The sequence below is a fragment of the Columba livia genome, chromosome 17, assembly GCF_036013475.1.
Source record: "Columba livia isolate bColLiv1 breed racing homer chromosome 17, bColLiv1.pat.W.v2, whole genome shotgun sequence".
Classification (NCBI taxonomy): Eukaryota; Metazoa; Chordata; class Aves; order Columbiformes; family Columbidae; genus Columba; species Columba livia.
In genome coordinates, this window is record NC_088618.1 from 3,408,037 (window position 1) to 3,421,948 (window position 13,912).

Consider the following 13,912-nt stretch of genomic DNA (forward strand, 5'->3'; position numbering starts at 1 on the left):
AGCGGGGTCTGGACAGGGAGGACAAGCTGCTGTCCCTGTGTGTGGCACAGCATCACACCATGGGGTTTTGAGGACTGTTTGTAGTTGGTGGAGTTCAGCGATGTTATCTGGTTCTGTGCTGCCACGTGAGTCTCAAGTGATGGAGCCGTCCCGGGTGATGGAGCCATCCCAGGTGATGGAGACATCCTTTGCAGGCTGCACTGATCACAAGCCTTCCCTTTGTTAATTATGTCCTTGCGGGGAATTAATCTGAGCACAATTTGAGCAGCCCGAGCCCATCGTGCCTGCTTTTGGAACCTTCTCCAGCCTGCGGGGATGTGAGACGTGTGAGTGGGCAGGAGCTGCGGATGACACCTCTTCATCCCTCCCGGCGCTCCAGCAGAAAACGCTGCTGCCGGCTGATAATTAGCAAGCGAACAGACTGTGGAAGAGGTGAGGTTGGCACCCCTAAATCTTTGTCCTGGGCTTGGTGGAACATCACTAATGATCTGATTTAGGAAGGCAGGGAGAGACCAGGACTTACTGCAAGCACCGTGGTGCCGTGCTGGAGCTCCTGCGGGATCCCGTTTGCTCAGAACATGCTGGTACATGGCTGGGGCTGCGGAGGCTTTGAACTCCAGCAGCGTAGCCTTGAGGAGGCAGCTGGTGCGCTCAGGGGATCAGAAAGGCCAAAATGGCTCGTGCAGTTAGAGTTGGGTTTTATTCTTCAAGGCACTGGCAGGCAGTTGGCTTATCCTTTTTCTTTCACCTCTTTCTCCCCGATTTTTTAAGCCATGGCTTAATAGCATGTATCAGGCTTACTCTGTTAACGTTACTTATGTTGGGATTAAAAGCGTGTAGAAGAAACACACCTGCAAAGCCTGGCCCTGCTCTTCGATAGACTCCTTGGTGATAATTTTCTTCACCAGCAGCATCTCCTCTGGCTGTGGGAAGGTTTGTGCAGCCTCTGCCCCCCGCTCGCCCACCCTTGTTATCATACAAATGACATAGTAATAAGTCCAGGAATAAACAGGAACTACAGTAGCTGTTAGCCGTGTATAGAAACAAATCACATGGAAACAGTATAATTACTGAGAAAATATCAACTTGAGTAATGCAGTAATTGTTTTCTTCCCTCCAGCAGATTTATTCCAGCTCTCCCGGCTCACGCTGGTTTCGAAGTCTGTGACTTCATGTTAATAAGGAGAATTTCACGTTTCGCACTGCAGTTGTTCAGAGCCTGGGTATGATACAGTCTGAAGCGGAGGGGTGTATTTTGAGCGGCTTCTTGAGGGTGCAAGGAAACAGAGTTAAAATGTCTGTGTCCATCAGACACATCCACTCCTGGCCCTGGGTGGACTCTGGTCTTGGCAAACCTTTTCAACTCACTTTTGTGATGTAGAAGAAGGGCCTCTTTGTGCCTTGTGTAAATGCGGGAGCTCTGCTTTATGGACTTCGCTGTTGCACAGGCAAGAGTTTTATTTTGGTTTTTCCTTCTTGCTGCTCGTCATTTCTTCTATTTAAAAAGGTGCTTGCGAAATGACAGTGACTGGTTGTTTGAGGTCCAGGGACATTGCCTCTCTCTATTGCTATAATCATCTCCTAATACTAGATGATGATGGTTTTTGTGCTGTGACTTGCAGCTATTCCCCTTATTCAGCTTTACTGCTGTTTCGCTTCTGATTCTGCGAGGTAAAAAGAGAAAAATGTATCAGAAACCAGGTTTCCAAAGGGTTTTGTGCCAAGTAGGAGTTTAAAGATGCCCTGTCTTGCCTCTTGGCAGTTGTGAGTTGGTGTCTCTTGTTTCATGTGCATGGAGAGAAGTCTTTCTCTCCTGCATTTTTGGCTGCTTTCCTTTAGAAAAACCTACCCGCCTACGGGCCAGTTCCCCTTCTCAAGCCTTAGTCCAAACAAGATGTTATGAGCACCTAATGTATCTTTTGCTTTTTGTGGTTGTCCTGCTAATCTTGCTTGGAAAATGAAAACCAAAACAAACACAAACCACCAATAAACTCCCCCAATTATGCAGTAGGCTGGCGAATTTTGGTGTCTAATCCTGGGAAAGCAAAACGAGACAGTGAGTGGGGATTTCAGGTTGCTCCTTGGCTCTCTGTCCCTTGATGGCAGCAGTGGGAAGGATGTTGACGCCTTCAAGCTGCACCCAGCGGTGGTTCCTCCCTCGCTGGCTTAGCTAGAGCTGGGTTTAGCAGGGAGGAGGAGGAAGGCGCCAGTGAAGGATGCTGGTGTCTTGGGACATGACTTCTTTGGTGGGAAACGTCTTCTGGAAGTTGGCAGACGTGATGCCATCTACAAGAAGGGCTGGAATGGGGATGTGGGGAGGCGTTGTGACCGCGGGGTGCTCGGGGGTACCGGTGGTTTCTGATTTTTGAAGGGTCTTGTTGAGCTGAGAGCTTCTTGACCTGGAATTTTAAAAGGTGGTGTTCATCAATTCAGTCTTATTTATATATCAGCTGACCTCACCCATCCCCATTTCCTCTATTATTGAATGGATACTTTCGATGTCCAACACTCTGAGCTCCCCCCAGCATTTAACAAGAGGTAGAAGAGCACCTCCCTGAAGGAGCTGGGGGTCCCCTCTCCCCTGGGGTCTGCCCTCTTAGCCCCTTCTTGTTTGACATGGTTAATGCTGCTCTACCTCATGTTGTGTTGAGAAGATGCAGCCTTGAGCTGGCTGCTGAGATGTGAAGGGATGGTGAATACGGATGGATTTATTGATCCTGCAGGAATGTGGGTGGTACTGAAGGTAGCGGGAGCCTCTGAGGCTTTGGCAGGAGGAAGAGCTGCTGTCATGTCTGTTGGAGACTAACCTGGTGCTCTCCGGAGATGTTGGAGGTTGCAGAGAACTTGGGTGATGTGATCTGGCAGCTGGTACTGCTGAGCCGAGCAGGTTTTTTGGAGGGGGTGTGTGTCTCAGGCTGGGAACGGGCCAGGGAGCGCTGGCAGCTGGTGTGGGAGGATGAGAGGAGCATCCAAAGTCTCCTGGAAAGGAGCTGACCTGGTTGTTTTGTGCTCCCCAGGATCGTGGCCTGTCTGGCAAACTGGAGCCCGTGTCCCCTGTGAGCCCTGCGCACCCCGAGGCCGAGCTAGACCTGCTGCCGGCCCGGCTGTCCAAGGAGGAGCTCATCCAGAACATGGACCGCGTGGACCGGGAGATCACCATGGTGGAGCAGCAGATCTCCAAGCTGAAGAAGAAGCAGGTAAGTCTGTGGTCTGGAGGGGAGCACACATCCTCGCTGCTGCGTGCTGTCCTGCGCCCTGGCCTTGCCTACGCACGTCTGCAGAGGGGAAGTGGCAGTGCCACCAGGACGGTCTGTGCTGCCACCAGGACGGTCTGTGTTGCCACCAGGACGGTCTGTGCCCATGCTTCCTGTCGTGACATGGGGCAGTTGGTGCTGTGCCCGCAGTCGGCAGCTGGTAGTTGCAAGATGAGGGAACTTCTAGAAATCCAGTTCGTGGGCTCTTTTGCACATCAGAGTACATTAAAGGGAGAAAAATCCTTGGTGACTTGCCTGCGGTCACACACGCATTCAGTGGCAGAGCTGGAAATGCAGCCTGGGTTGCCCGCGTCCTCTGCCCGAGGTCTTTTCCTTTTTCTTTCCAGCAAGTGTCTCTCCCCGGTGCTGTTGCTGCCGCTCTTGTAGCACTGGGCCATCTAAAACATTGCTGCTGTGGCCAGATGGCCCTTCCAGTGCCTCCAGCCCCCTTCCCCAGGGCTTTGCGGCTCTGCAGCCGTGCGCCACGGCTGGTCCAGCACCGGGCAGGGCTGTGTCTGAGCCGGGGATTTGAATCTGATCGTCTTGGTTGGTGCTTTACCCCTGCACAAGAGCTCTCCCCAGCACAAGGATTGCCAGCTCAATGTCGCCATGTATACAATTACCATAAACCCATTAAGAGATTAATATGACAAAACCTTGGGGGATGTCTGTGAAAAAACCCACAGACTTAAAGGCTTTCACTTGCTAAAGCAAATCGCTTCTCTCTGCCTCTCTTACCGGTGGGTTTTTTTCCTTTGCTTGGGGCTGGTTTCTGAACCCTTTGCCGGCTGCTAATCCCAAACTGTCCGAGAGGAGCGACCTCTCCCGAAACATGTGCGGCAGGAATTGGGGAACGGAGCAAACCCTCCGCTTGGGCTGTCAGTGTTCTTGAGGATGAGCATGCAGTCGACCTTCGTCCCCGTCAGACCTATATTTTCCCATATCAGATGTTATCCATTTCTTTCCTGCAAAACTAAGCAGGATGTTTTGGTTTTGTTTTCAAAACAATGTGGTTTAATTAATGCGAAGGACCTTTTTGTATGTTTTGCTTTTTATTCACAGAGTGTTTAGGGAGAGGGACCAAGAGGGGACAGCAGCAGCTGTGCTGGGGGTGGGAGGAATCAGCGCCATGTGCCAGCTCACAGGGGCCAAAGGAACATCTGGAGCAATGGAAAGCACAGAGGTTGCTCTGGTTGGGTTTGGAGGGAGCTGGGTGAAGCTGGCGCTTCCCCTGGGCGTCCTGGGGAGCTCAGGCAAAATGGGGGTGTCCTCTCACACCTGGCACTCTGGCTGCTGGTCCATGTTTTTGACTCCTATTTGAGGATGGGGATGCAAACCTGTTCTGGACAGGGACTTCCCGAGCGGGATGTGTGTCCGGCACGGTGATGATGGTCCTGCTCACAGCAACCGGGAGGTGACAACTCTGCCGATCCGCTGCCTGATGTTTTTCAGAGATGCTGAGGAGCTGCTGTTGAAGCTGACGGGAGCAGCATATGCTCCTTGCTGTTAAAATCAAGCTGTCCTTCCATAAGGAAATGGGTTTCTTGTTGTTGGCTGGTTGGGTACTTTATTTCTTCCCTCTGAATGAATTTTACAATTCTTCCTGCCCACAAGAATGCTCGGCTGAGTGGGGAAGAAGGTGAAAGCGGCTGTTGGCAGGAAAAGAAGCATCTCCTCCTGCTTTCCCCTCCAGCAGGATCCTTCCCCAGCCCAGTCCTCCAGCAGAGCTGGGACATCTGGGAGGAAGCACTTTTGGGGTGGGGGCTGTCCTGTCTGGGATGCTCCAGGAATGTTTTGTCCATCTGTGCATCTGAGCTGTCAGCACGGGAGAGAGACGAGCGAGGGAAAGCAATCTGAAACAGATACCGCTGCTGCAGGAACGGGCGGCGGAGAAATCGTGCAACAGCCGGAATATCCTAATGCTTTTCCCCTCTGTCTTTGGGAGGCCTTCTCAGGGTAATTCAATACATTCTGTGGAACGGCTGCGCAAAAAGAAAAAATCCCAGCCAACCCAAATCCACCATCTCTTTCTTTGGGTTGTTCCAGAAATGGCAAAGACGGCTGTGCCTGGACTTCGCAAGAAGCAAACACCTTCAGCAAGCTGAGAAACCTTCCCCAGACCGTGCGCACCCCTGGCAAGAGGCCACCTCCAGCAGCCACCCCCCGCACATTCGTGTGCCATATGCGCTTAAATCTCTCCTTGAGTCCTCTCTCTCCTTATGCATTTATTCCTGGCAGCGGTACCGGGTATCTGAAGGAGAAATTAGCTGTGGGGCTGTTCTCTGCAGCCGTGCTGGAGCCTCTCTGGGCTCTCCGGGAGTACAACACTCCCACCTGGTGATGGAGGTGGAACCGGCCGGGTGGAAGAGTTCCAGGGTTTCCCCTTCCATCCATCTCCTGTCTCAGTTTCCTCTGTTCTCCCCTCGGCTCTGGTAAAGTGGTTTTCAGAGCTGCCTGTGCCCAGAAGCCCTTTCCTCTCCCCCAGGCAGGTGCAGCATCGCGGTACCCAGGTGATGGATGCTGAACACGACGCAGTTGGGTGTATGTAATGACCTTGGCTTTGTCAGGCAGGTCCCTTCAGCATGGTGGCTGGTACACATGGGGACAGGGTCTTTCTGAAATGTCACCCACCTTCCTGCCAGCGCTGCGGGCTCCAGTGGCCCCTCTGCAAAATGTGGGGACTCCGACCTGGAGAAGGCACCTGTGTCACTTAGACACGGTTTGGCCTGTGGAGGCTGTAGGAGCCAGGGCTGTGGTCATCACGGCAACTTGGGTCCCTTCAATGTCGCTTTGCTGGCTTCTTTTGGGAAGAGGAGGGTCTGTCGAGCAACCACCACTGCGGGTGGGGAGAGAGTGTGGAGCCGTCAAGACTCATCTCTCATCCCGCTTCTCTCCCTGTAAAGGTCACCGTCCCAGCCTGCCTTTTGTGGCAGACCTTTAAGAAATCCATTTTGTCCGTGTCTGGGAACCCTGACCTATTTTGCTTTGCCATTTCCCACAGCTCCCAGGGGTTGCTGTCGTGGCTGAACCTGCTGTGGTAGGTGTGCTGCCTGCATCCCTACCTCTGGCATCTGCTGCTTTCATAACCGGACAGCGTTATGCCACAGAGAATGGAGTTTAATTCTCTACTGTGTTTCAGCTATAATTAGATTTGTATTTTTTCTTTTAACAAACTGCTTTTAATGAGCCTTCATTTACTGGTAAACTTTCATTTCCTGATACACCATCAAATCCTCTTGTCTGAAATCACTTACAGCACACCTGACCCCTTGGAAGGATTTTTGTGGGTTTCTAGAACAATGTAGCCAAGCTTCTGACTCTTATTTTTTCCCCAAGAGAAATAGAGGATTTGACTGATCCCTTTTGTGACTTTTTGGAGCTCATCACATGGGAGCGATGGTGCATGATGGGCGCCCTGGCCCATCTGAGGACACGGAGCAGAGCAGGTGCTGAAGCGCTGCTGCCGCGCCGGGGCTGATGCTGAGAACTGCTTTGCAGCCCGTGGTTTTAGCCGCGGCTCCTCGAAGAGCTCTCGTCCCTTTTGCAGGGTGCTGTGATTTAGACCTGCTGTGGTTGAGAAGAGAAAGGAGCTATCATGCCGTCACGACACCCGGGTGGTGGCCATCCACCCCTTCTGGGCCTTCTCTAGTTGGAGCTTGGATTTCCCTGGCAGTTTCTGCTCAGGACAGCTTGTCCTGTGTGAAAGGAGGAAAGGAATGAAGCTCAAAGCTGCCTTCGCAGGAGAGCATCACGGCTTATGGCTGAAGGTGGTCAGTGCTGTGTCGGTGCCCTCGGCAGCTCATCCTCTGCCTGCCGGGACAACCAGAGCCGTGTGCTGTGTTTATGCTGCAACCGGAGTACTTGGGCTCTCTATGAAAGTTCACCAGAGGGTGTCTTGGTGGCCGGTGTCTGGGTCCTGTGCTGTCCCATGCCCTCTTGAGCATTTTGCGTCTCTCCCCTTGGCCAGGCGGGCTGCCACGTGTCCAGAGATGTCAGCTTTCCCGGGGTTGTTGCCTCCTCTGCCATACTTACTGGCTCATTTGGCTGCGTGGCGCGGGGGCAGCTGGTGCATTTCATTGTGAACAGTCATCCCGGGGTGTCTACTCCAACTACAGCACCGCGAGATGAAGCTGAAGGTGGAGAGCAGCCTCGCTGCTCACCCCTGCACCGCTCGCAGCCGCAGGGAGCCGGGCTGGAGCTTTGCTTCAAGGGTTTCCTGTAACATCATTATTTCCAGCCTCGAGCCCTCTCCAGGAGGCTTGTTCAAGGCAGGTCCTCATCCTCCAAGCCTAAAAAGCACCAACCCAGCAGCACAGGGCCGGGCACCTGGGGCAGGATGGTGCTGTGCTTGCGGGGCAGGGGTTGTTAGGCAGCTCTGCTCCCTCTCCCATCCCTTCACAGCCGGAGCCTCTGCCACGGCACCGCCGAGAGTCTCGTGTGGACAGGGACGGCTGCGATTCTCGCTGTGACTCACCCTCCTCCTCCTCCCCCTTCTCTTTCCACAGCAACAGTTGGAGGAAGAAGCAGCCAAACCACCAGAGCCTGAAAAACCCATCTCACCGCCTCCTATCGAGTCCAAACATCGCAGCTTGGTGCAGATCATCTACGACGAGAACAGGGTGAGTATGGAGACAATGGAAGTACAGACGTGCCATCGCGCCGTTTCACCCTGGCCGGGGGCGGGGAGGTCGGGTGGGGGGTTCCCTGGGTGAGCCCCCTGGGGCAGAGGCCGGGGCAGGTGGATAGATGGAGCCCAGAGGAGACAGTGACAATGAGGGCTGAGCACTGAGCTTGGTTTGAGCACCAGTGTCTTCTGAAGAACCTGCCTGGGAGGGTTTCCTGTGATCAGCCCTAGATTTGAAGCCTTCAGGAGGTGCTTCAGAGCCCTGTCTGTTAAATAACTTGTTTCATCCTCTCCCTTGGAAGTGAAGCTGGTTAAAAGCCACCTCAGAGGATGGGCTTTGGTGGGTGCATGGTGGGGGGGACATGCCTGGCCAGCTCCAAGCCCCCCAGGCTGGAGCAGAAAGGCCGTGGATACGGCCGTTGCTGGATTTGTGGGTATTTGACGCTGTAAATAGCATTAGCAAAGGTCACGCTGGCATCGCTGGCTCTGCATCTCCGCCTTGACCGCTCAGCCCTTGTCTGCAACAGCAGCCCGAGGAGTTATGGATTTTGCTGTGTGCTTTGGAGCGGCGCGAGGAAATTGGGCCCTTTGGTAGATAATCAAGCACATTCATTTTCATTTAGGTGTTGGATAAAAAGGATGATTTTGCATAAAGGGGAAACTACCAGTCGCTAATTATTTTGAATTGCGAGGAGCTGCAGAAATCCAGGTGCCCAGCTCCTAAAAAGAAAAGGAAAGAAAAAAAAATCACATACCCTGGTTTTCCTGTTTCCATCTGCTGCTCTCGCAGTGACAGGAGCCTCAGCGCGGTCTGTTGAGCGGGCGGGTGAGGACTGAGGGCGATGCCTTTGCTGCGTTGGCAAGTGCCGGCTGGTGACAGCTTCACAGACCCCGGCGCTGGGGCAGGTGCCGAATGTTCCTCAGAGCCGTTTTCTCCACGGCACCACCAAGTGACTTCTCCAAGGGGCTTGGGCTTGATGGCTTGTGTCTCCTGTGTGAGGGTTAGGTTCATAAAAGGTGGTCTCAAGCTCGTGTCTGTGTGATCTCTGGATGGGTAAATAATCATTCTTCCCCTCTTCTTGTAAAGTCCCCTTGCGAGTAGCGTGTGAGCAAGGCTGTCTGTGGGTAGGAGACTCAAACCAAACAGCTCTTTTGCTTGATGGAAACCACAGCGGGCTGGAGGGAAGTTCCTCCTTTGGAGATGATAATGGTCTGTCCATGGGCTACAGAGAGCTGAGAGAGCTTTGCTGGCTGGTGGCAATGGCTGAGGCCAGATGACAAAAGGACCTTTTCAGTTCCATCACACGGGGATGCCAGGCTGCATGGGAAGGGTGTGCTGAGGTATGATTCAGGATGCGACTGCCCTTCTAAAAGGCACCCCCGGGGTCAGTTTTTGACATCTCCCCTCCATTGGATACATTTGGGGTGGCTTTTGGTGGTGGCTGCTCTTCCCCTTGGAGCCAGGAGGAGGAAAACTGGAAGAGGAGAGGATGTGGGAGCAGCATCACTTAGTACCACGAGTGGAGAAGAGCGGTTGGTGGTCGGACGTCAGGTCACTTTGGGTGGGTTTGGTGGCAGCGGTGAGCCCCGGGTGTGCTCATGCTGACCTGCGGCTTTGCTGCCGCTTAACACCAAATTGCAAGGTGAGTTGGTAGGAGCAAAGGGCTGTGAGCCAGCTAAGAGACATACTGATCACTGAGCTGAATTTTAAGCCTTTCTGCCTTTTCTGTGCTGTGGAAAAGTAGCAAAGTTGGATGCCTCGAGCTTTGCTCGCAGGAAAAGCGGCTGTAACAGCAGAGCCAGGGCTGCAGCCTGTGGGGCAGAGCGCGAAGGGAGGAAAAGCCTGATTTACTCGTATCGCTTAGCTTGTGGCTTGCTTGAGGGAGGCAACACGCAGTAAGAAATGCAAATAAAAAGAGGATATTCATGCCTTGGGAAGAGGCAAGAAAGCAAAGCACCCCAGAGGAGCTGGCAAAGCCCGGAACGATCTTTCAAGAGCAATATTGTGTAAGGGGGAGAAAGGCAGCGCCTGTGCCGATGCCAGAGCAGGTGGGAGGGCGAGCTTTGTGCAGGGGCTGTCGCCTGGCGCTGCTTTGGTTTTTCATGAACCGCGGGTCTGTGCTTCGCCGAGCAGGCGGGGGCTGCCGTGCCCGTTCCCACCGCTCCTGCCAGGCCGTGCCGGAGCCGCACGCTGCGCGGTTATACCGCGAACAAAGGACACACCAGGAACGGTCCATGGGAGAGAGGAGGTTACGTGAGGACAGAGCGGCTAGAAACACTGGAAAATCAAGTTAGCCAGCCATTCTGTGACCTACTTTCCTTTTGGCAATAGCTGTGGCTTTGCAAGGGTGAATGGTTTCTAATTTTAGCTTATGGTTCATCAGGGAAGTCTATATATTGTTCTCACCGCCGCGCTGGGTATGGATGAGGGGTTGGGATGCAGGTCGGCGCTGGCCTGTGTCTGATTTTTCTCAAAATTCAGGTTCGCTGATGCTAAACGCCCATCACGCTGCTTTTCCCTCTTGTGACCTACTTAATGCTTATGATTTGAAAAGTTCCTTGGCGTCGGGAGAGGATAATTGTGGAAAATGTGACCTGTAATCGCCTCTTGCTACACTCTGCTGGACAAGTAATTGATTTCCAGAGAAATCACATTCTTCTGGGGAATAACAGAGAGGAGCTGCCCTTGACTGCGGTGAAATCCTGTCCTGTGAGGCTGTGGTTGCGTTTGGGAAGGTTTTCAGAGGCTTGGTGTATGGAGAGGTGGTTGATATTGTCATTAGTGGTTACTGAGATCCAGGTGCCTCCTGCCCTGGGTGACGTGCTGACCGGAGCCGCTTGGTCTTGTCTCCAAAGATGAGCAGTGAAGTTGCACCCAAAAAAGTACTTTTTTGGGAAACGTTTGCAGCATTACACAGAAAAACTGTGCGTGTGTTTCCAAGCCAAGATTTCAATTGTGAGCGCAAACCGTACCGTTTCTGAAAGGATGTATGAGAATGGAAGTTAACGTTTTTGTTACTATCTGCAGACAAAACTGAGAATAAACAGTGGGCAGAAACATCTGAGTCCTATATTCAAAACTGCCTCTAGTCCTTGAAGAGGCAGAACGATGTTTGAAAACAGTGACGGATGCTGAAACCTCTGAGAGGGTGCAGCGGGGAGCTCAGGACCGGTAGGGTGCAGGATGGGCTGCTTTTGCCAGTCCCCGTCATCCCAAGAGGGTGACGAAGAGCTGCCTGGGGACACCGGGTTGTGATGGGTGTCTGGGTTGCTGCTGGAGGCTGATAGTGATCTTCCCCTGAAGCTGGTTGAGCTGTACCTGGGCTTGAAGATGTTTTTGTGCTTTAAATGGACTTTTCCAGGTCCGTTGCTAAGCACGGGGAGGGGGGAGCATTGCTGTTGACCCAAATGGCGCTTGGTGCCGTTCCTGGGATGTGGGGCTGGCTGAGCTCTCCCTGTCGGTGTGTCCTGGAGGATGTGGCACTGTGGCAGCCCTGGCCATGCCAGCACCCAATTTGCATGGTGAATTCTCCTCCGAGTCCCCGTCCGCTATGGGGATGTGCTCCTGGCGTCTCTCCAACCATCGTAACGACGTGGAGTCCACGTGTGCCCATCGCCAGCTCTCTGCGAGCCCCACCGATGGCTGAAGGCTCCTGGGAGCCACACAGGAGACCAGCACATGAAAAGCAGCCTCTGTCCCTGCGCCCGACCGGTCCCTGCAAACAACCGCACGTCAGCTTTCCTCTGAAACACTGAGCTCATTTATCGCAGAGGTCACGTCGGGACACGGCGCCACCTCGCTCTCCGCCATGCCAGGGAGGAGACGCCACGTGGTGTCACCCACCGCAGTGTGGCCAGCGCTGGGACGGGTCCTCCCGTGTGGCCCCTGCCCGTCCCCGCCATCATCCCTCCGAAAAAGCAGGGTTGATGCAGCGCAGGCAGCGGCGCCTGTCTCGCTCATGGGATTGAGTTGTTGGAAATCAATAAGATTAAATTTTAATTCGTTTTCTGTCTCGGTGCTTGTTCCTTCAAAAGGGCACAGCCATCTATCTATAAATTCAGCACTATGCTGTAAAATCGGGATTCTAAGGGGTTTTTTGAACTCTTTGCACCCCCTGCTGCTGTTGTGTCTGCGGAGCGTGTTCCCAACTCGCCGTTTACCCTCAAATACCTTCATAAAGCATTGATGCCCCATCCGTAAATAAGAGAACAGATAAATGAACGCTTTTAGCATTGCAAAGTATAATCTAGCCGTTAACTACTCAAAGGCGCTGAGTGTGACTCAGATCCCAGGGGGATTTTATGTCTGTATAACTCTGATTTTCTATGAGCTCCTGATTTACATTAGAAAGGGGAGAATCAGGCCTGCACCGTCAGCACGGGGCTGGCGCAGTAAATAAAACCTTATCAGTGAAACTGCTTTCGAGCATTAAATCTGCAGGGTTGTTTTTCAAATTCTGGTTGATGTGGCAGCTGGGGTGGGGGCATTTCGTGTTGGGCTGCTGAAAGGGCCACGTTCGTTTTGCCTTTGTTTGTGATAAGCGTTATTCTGGGGCTGCCTCAGCTCGGCTCGGTGGCACTCAGTGGGGTTTTGGATATTGCAGAGGAAAACTGGAAAGGGCAGAGGTTAGATGCTGGCAACACTTCTGCATGATAGCGACATCTCCGAAAAGATAAAATTGAAACGTTTAGCCTGGAGTTGTTGAGAATCCTTTCTCTTTTTCTTGGATTTTAAGGAAGATTTTGTTGTTGATTTTTTAAATGGTTCTGTTTTTAATGTCTGCTTCAGGATCTGGAGTTCCCGGTAGCTGAATGGACTTAGAAGCTTTGTCCCTGACTAACCCAAACCAGATAATGCCATGTCCTGCATTTTCAGGTCTTGGAAGTAAGGACGAGAAGCACAGGGAACCCAAATCTGTCGTAGGGAGGAGTGTGGACCCTTCAGCACGGCTCCAGCTCCTTGGGTTGTGAGACCAGAACCTTCCCGTAACTGCTCCAGTAATGAGACTTTGATTTCTAAAATTCTGCTGTGCAATGCCAGCGTTTTCAGCAGTTCTGCAGTGGCGGAACGCTCAATAACAATTTGCAATGGCAAAGGCTCCTTAGGATCTTGGTTTGAGGTTAATATGCCTGTGCTTGTCACTGTAACCTCGCAGAGGACAGAGTGCAATGCTGGGTCAGTGTGCGAATGCACAGAAACCCGGCCAGGACAGGGGTTCACCCCTCGGCTGCGGATGGGGTGCGAGTGAACCGACCACAGAAACCGGCTGGTAATGATGAGCCAAAAACTGGAGAGCGGCGAGCAACCGAAACAAGTCGGCTTGTCACGCTCCGCACAGGATAGGCGGGGACTGGTGTTCACACCCGCTCCAACGTGACCCGTTTCCTCACTTTTCTTGCTATTTGTGATTAGTCATTTGTAACCACTGCTGCTGGCCCGAGCCCCGGGGGTGGCTCTGTCACCGCTGCTGCCGTGGGGACGTGGGGCAGCTGAGAGGATCCCAGGGACACCCGCATCCCAGGGACACCCCGGTGAGCATCAGCCCCTGGGCAGGCTGAGAGGAGCCTGGCACAGGCCACCAAGGCTGATTGATGTCCCTGGCAGCTCAGGGACGTGTGTGTTCAAGGAGAACCTGGGGGATGACACCATCCTTGGTCTGGCAGCACTGGTGTGACCGTCCCTGCTGGCTGCGGGAGCCGGGGACAGGCCAGAGCGTCGCTTTCACTCCCCACAGCACTGGGGCTCGTCCCACCTGTTTTGTGGGGAGGGCAGCAAATCCTGGGGTGGTTTGGCTCTCAGAGAGAGGATACTGAGGTTTAAAGGGGGAAAAATGAGTACCTGTGGTCACAGGGATGAAAACCTTTCCCCTGAAAGCGGCAGCCAGGTCGTGGTTTGGTCCCGGCGGATCTGGGCGCAGAGGCAGCGCCGTTAAATCCCCCCAGACTTTTGTGCTTCATGTAGAAAGGTGTCTCGCCTGAGGGTTTCCATGATTTCTGCTGACTTCAGCCACACTCCTGGATTTTGTTTTAAATA

The 13,912-nt window shown here is 53.2% G+C and overlaps 1 protein-coding gene across 26 annotated transcripts in view; it reads left to right on the forward strand.

Annotated features, from left to right (window-relative positions):
• NCOR2 (nuclear receptor corepressor 2) overlaps positions 1-13,912 on the forward strand; it is a 214,985-nt gene that overhangs the window by 99,042 nt on the left and 102,031 nt on the right. For all 26 annotated transcript variants that reach the window (XM_065033392.1, XM_065033393.1, XM_065033382.1 and 23 more), the window contains 2 exons: positions 3,018-3,197; positions 7,760-7,873. In XM_065033392.1, the coding sequence (XP_064889464.1) occupies positions 3,018-3,197; positions 7,760-7,873 (294 nt within the window). The remainder of the gene's footprint in view (positions 1-3,017; positions 3,198-7,759; positions 7,874-13,912) is intronic.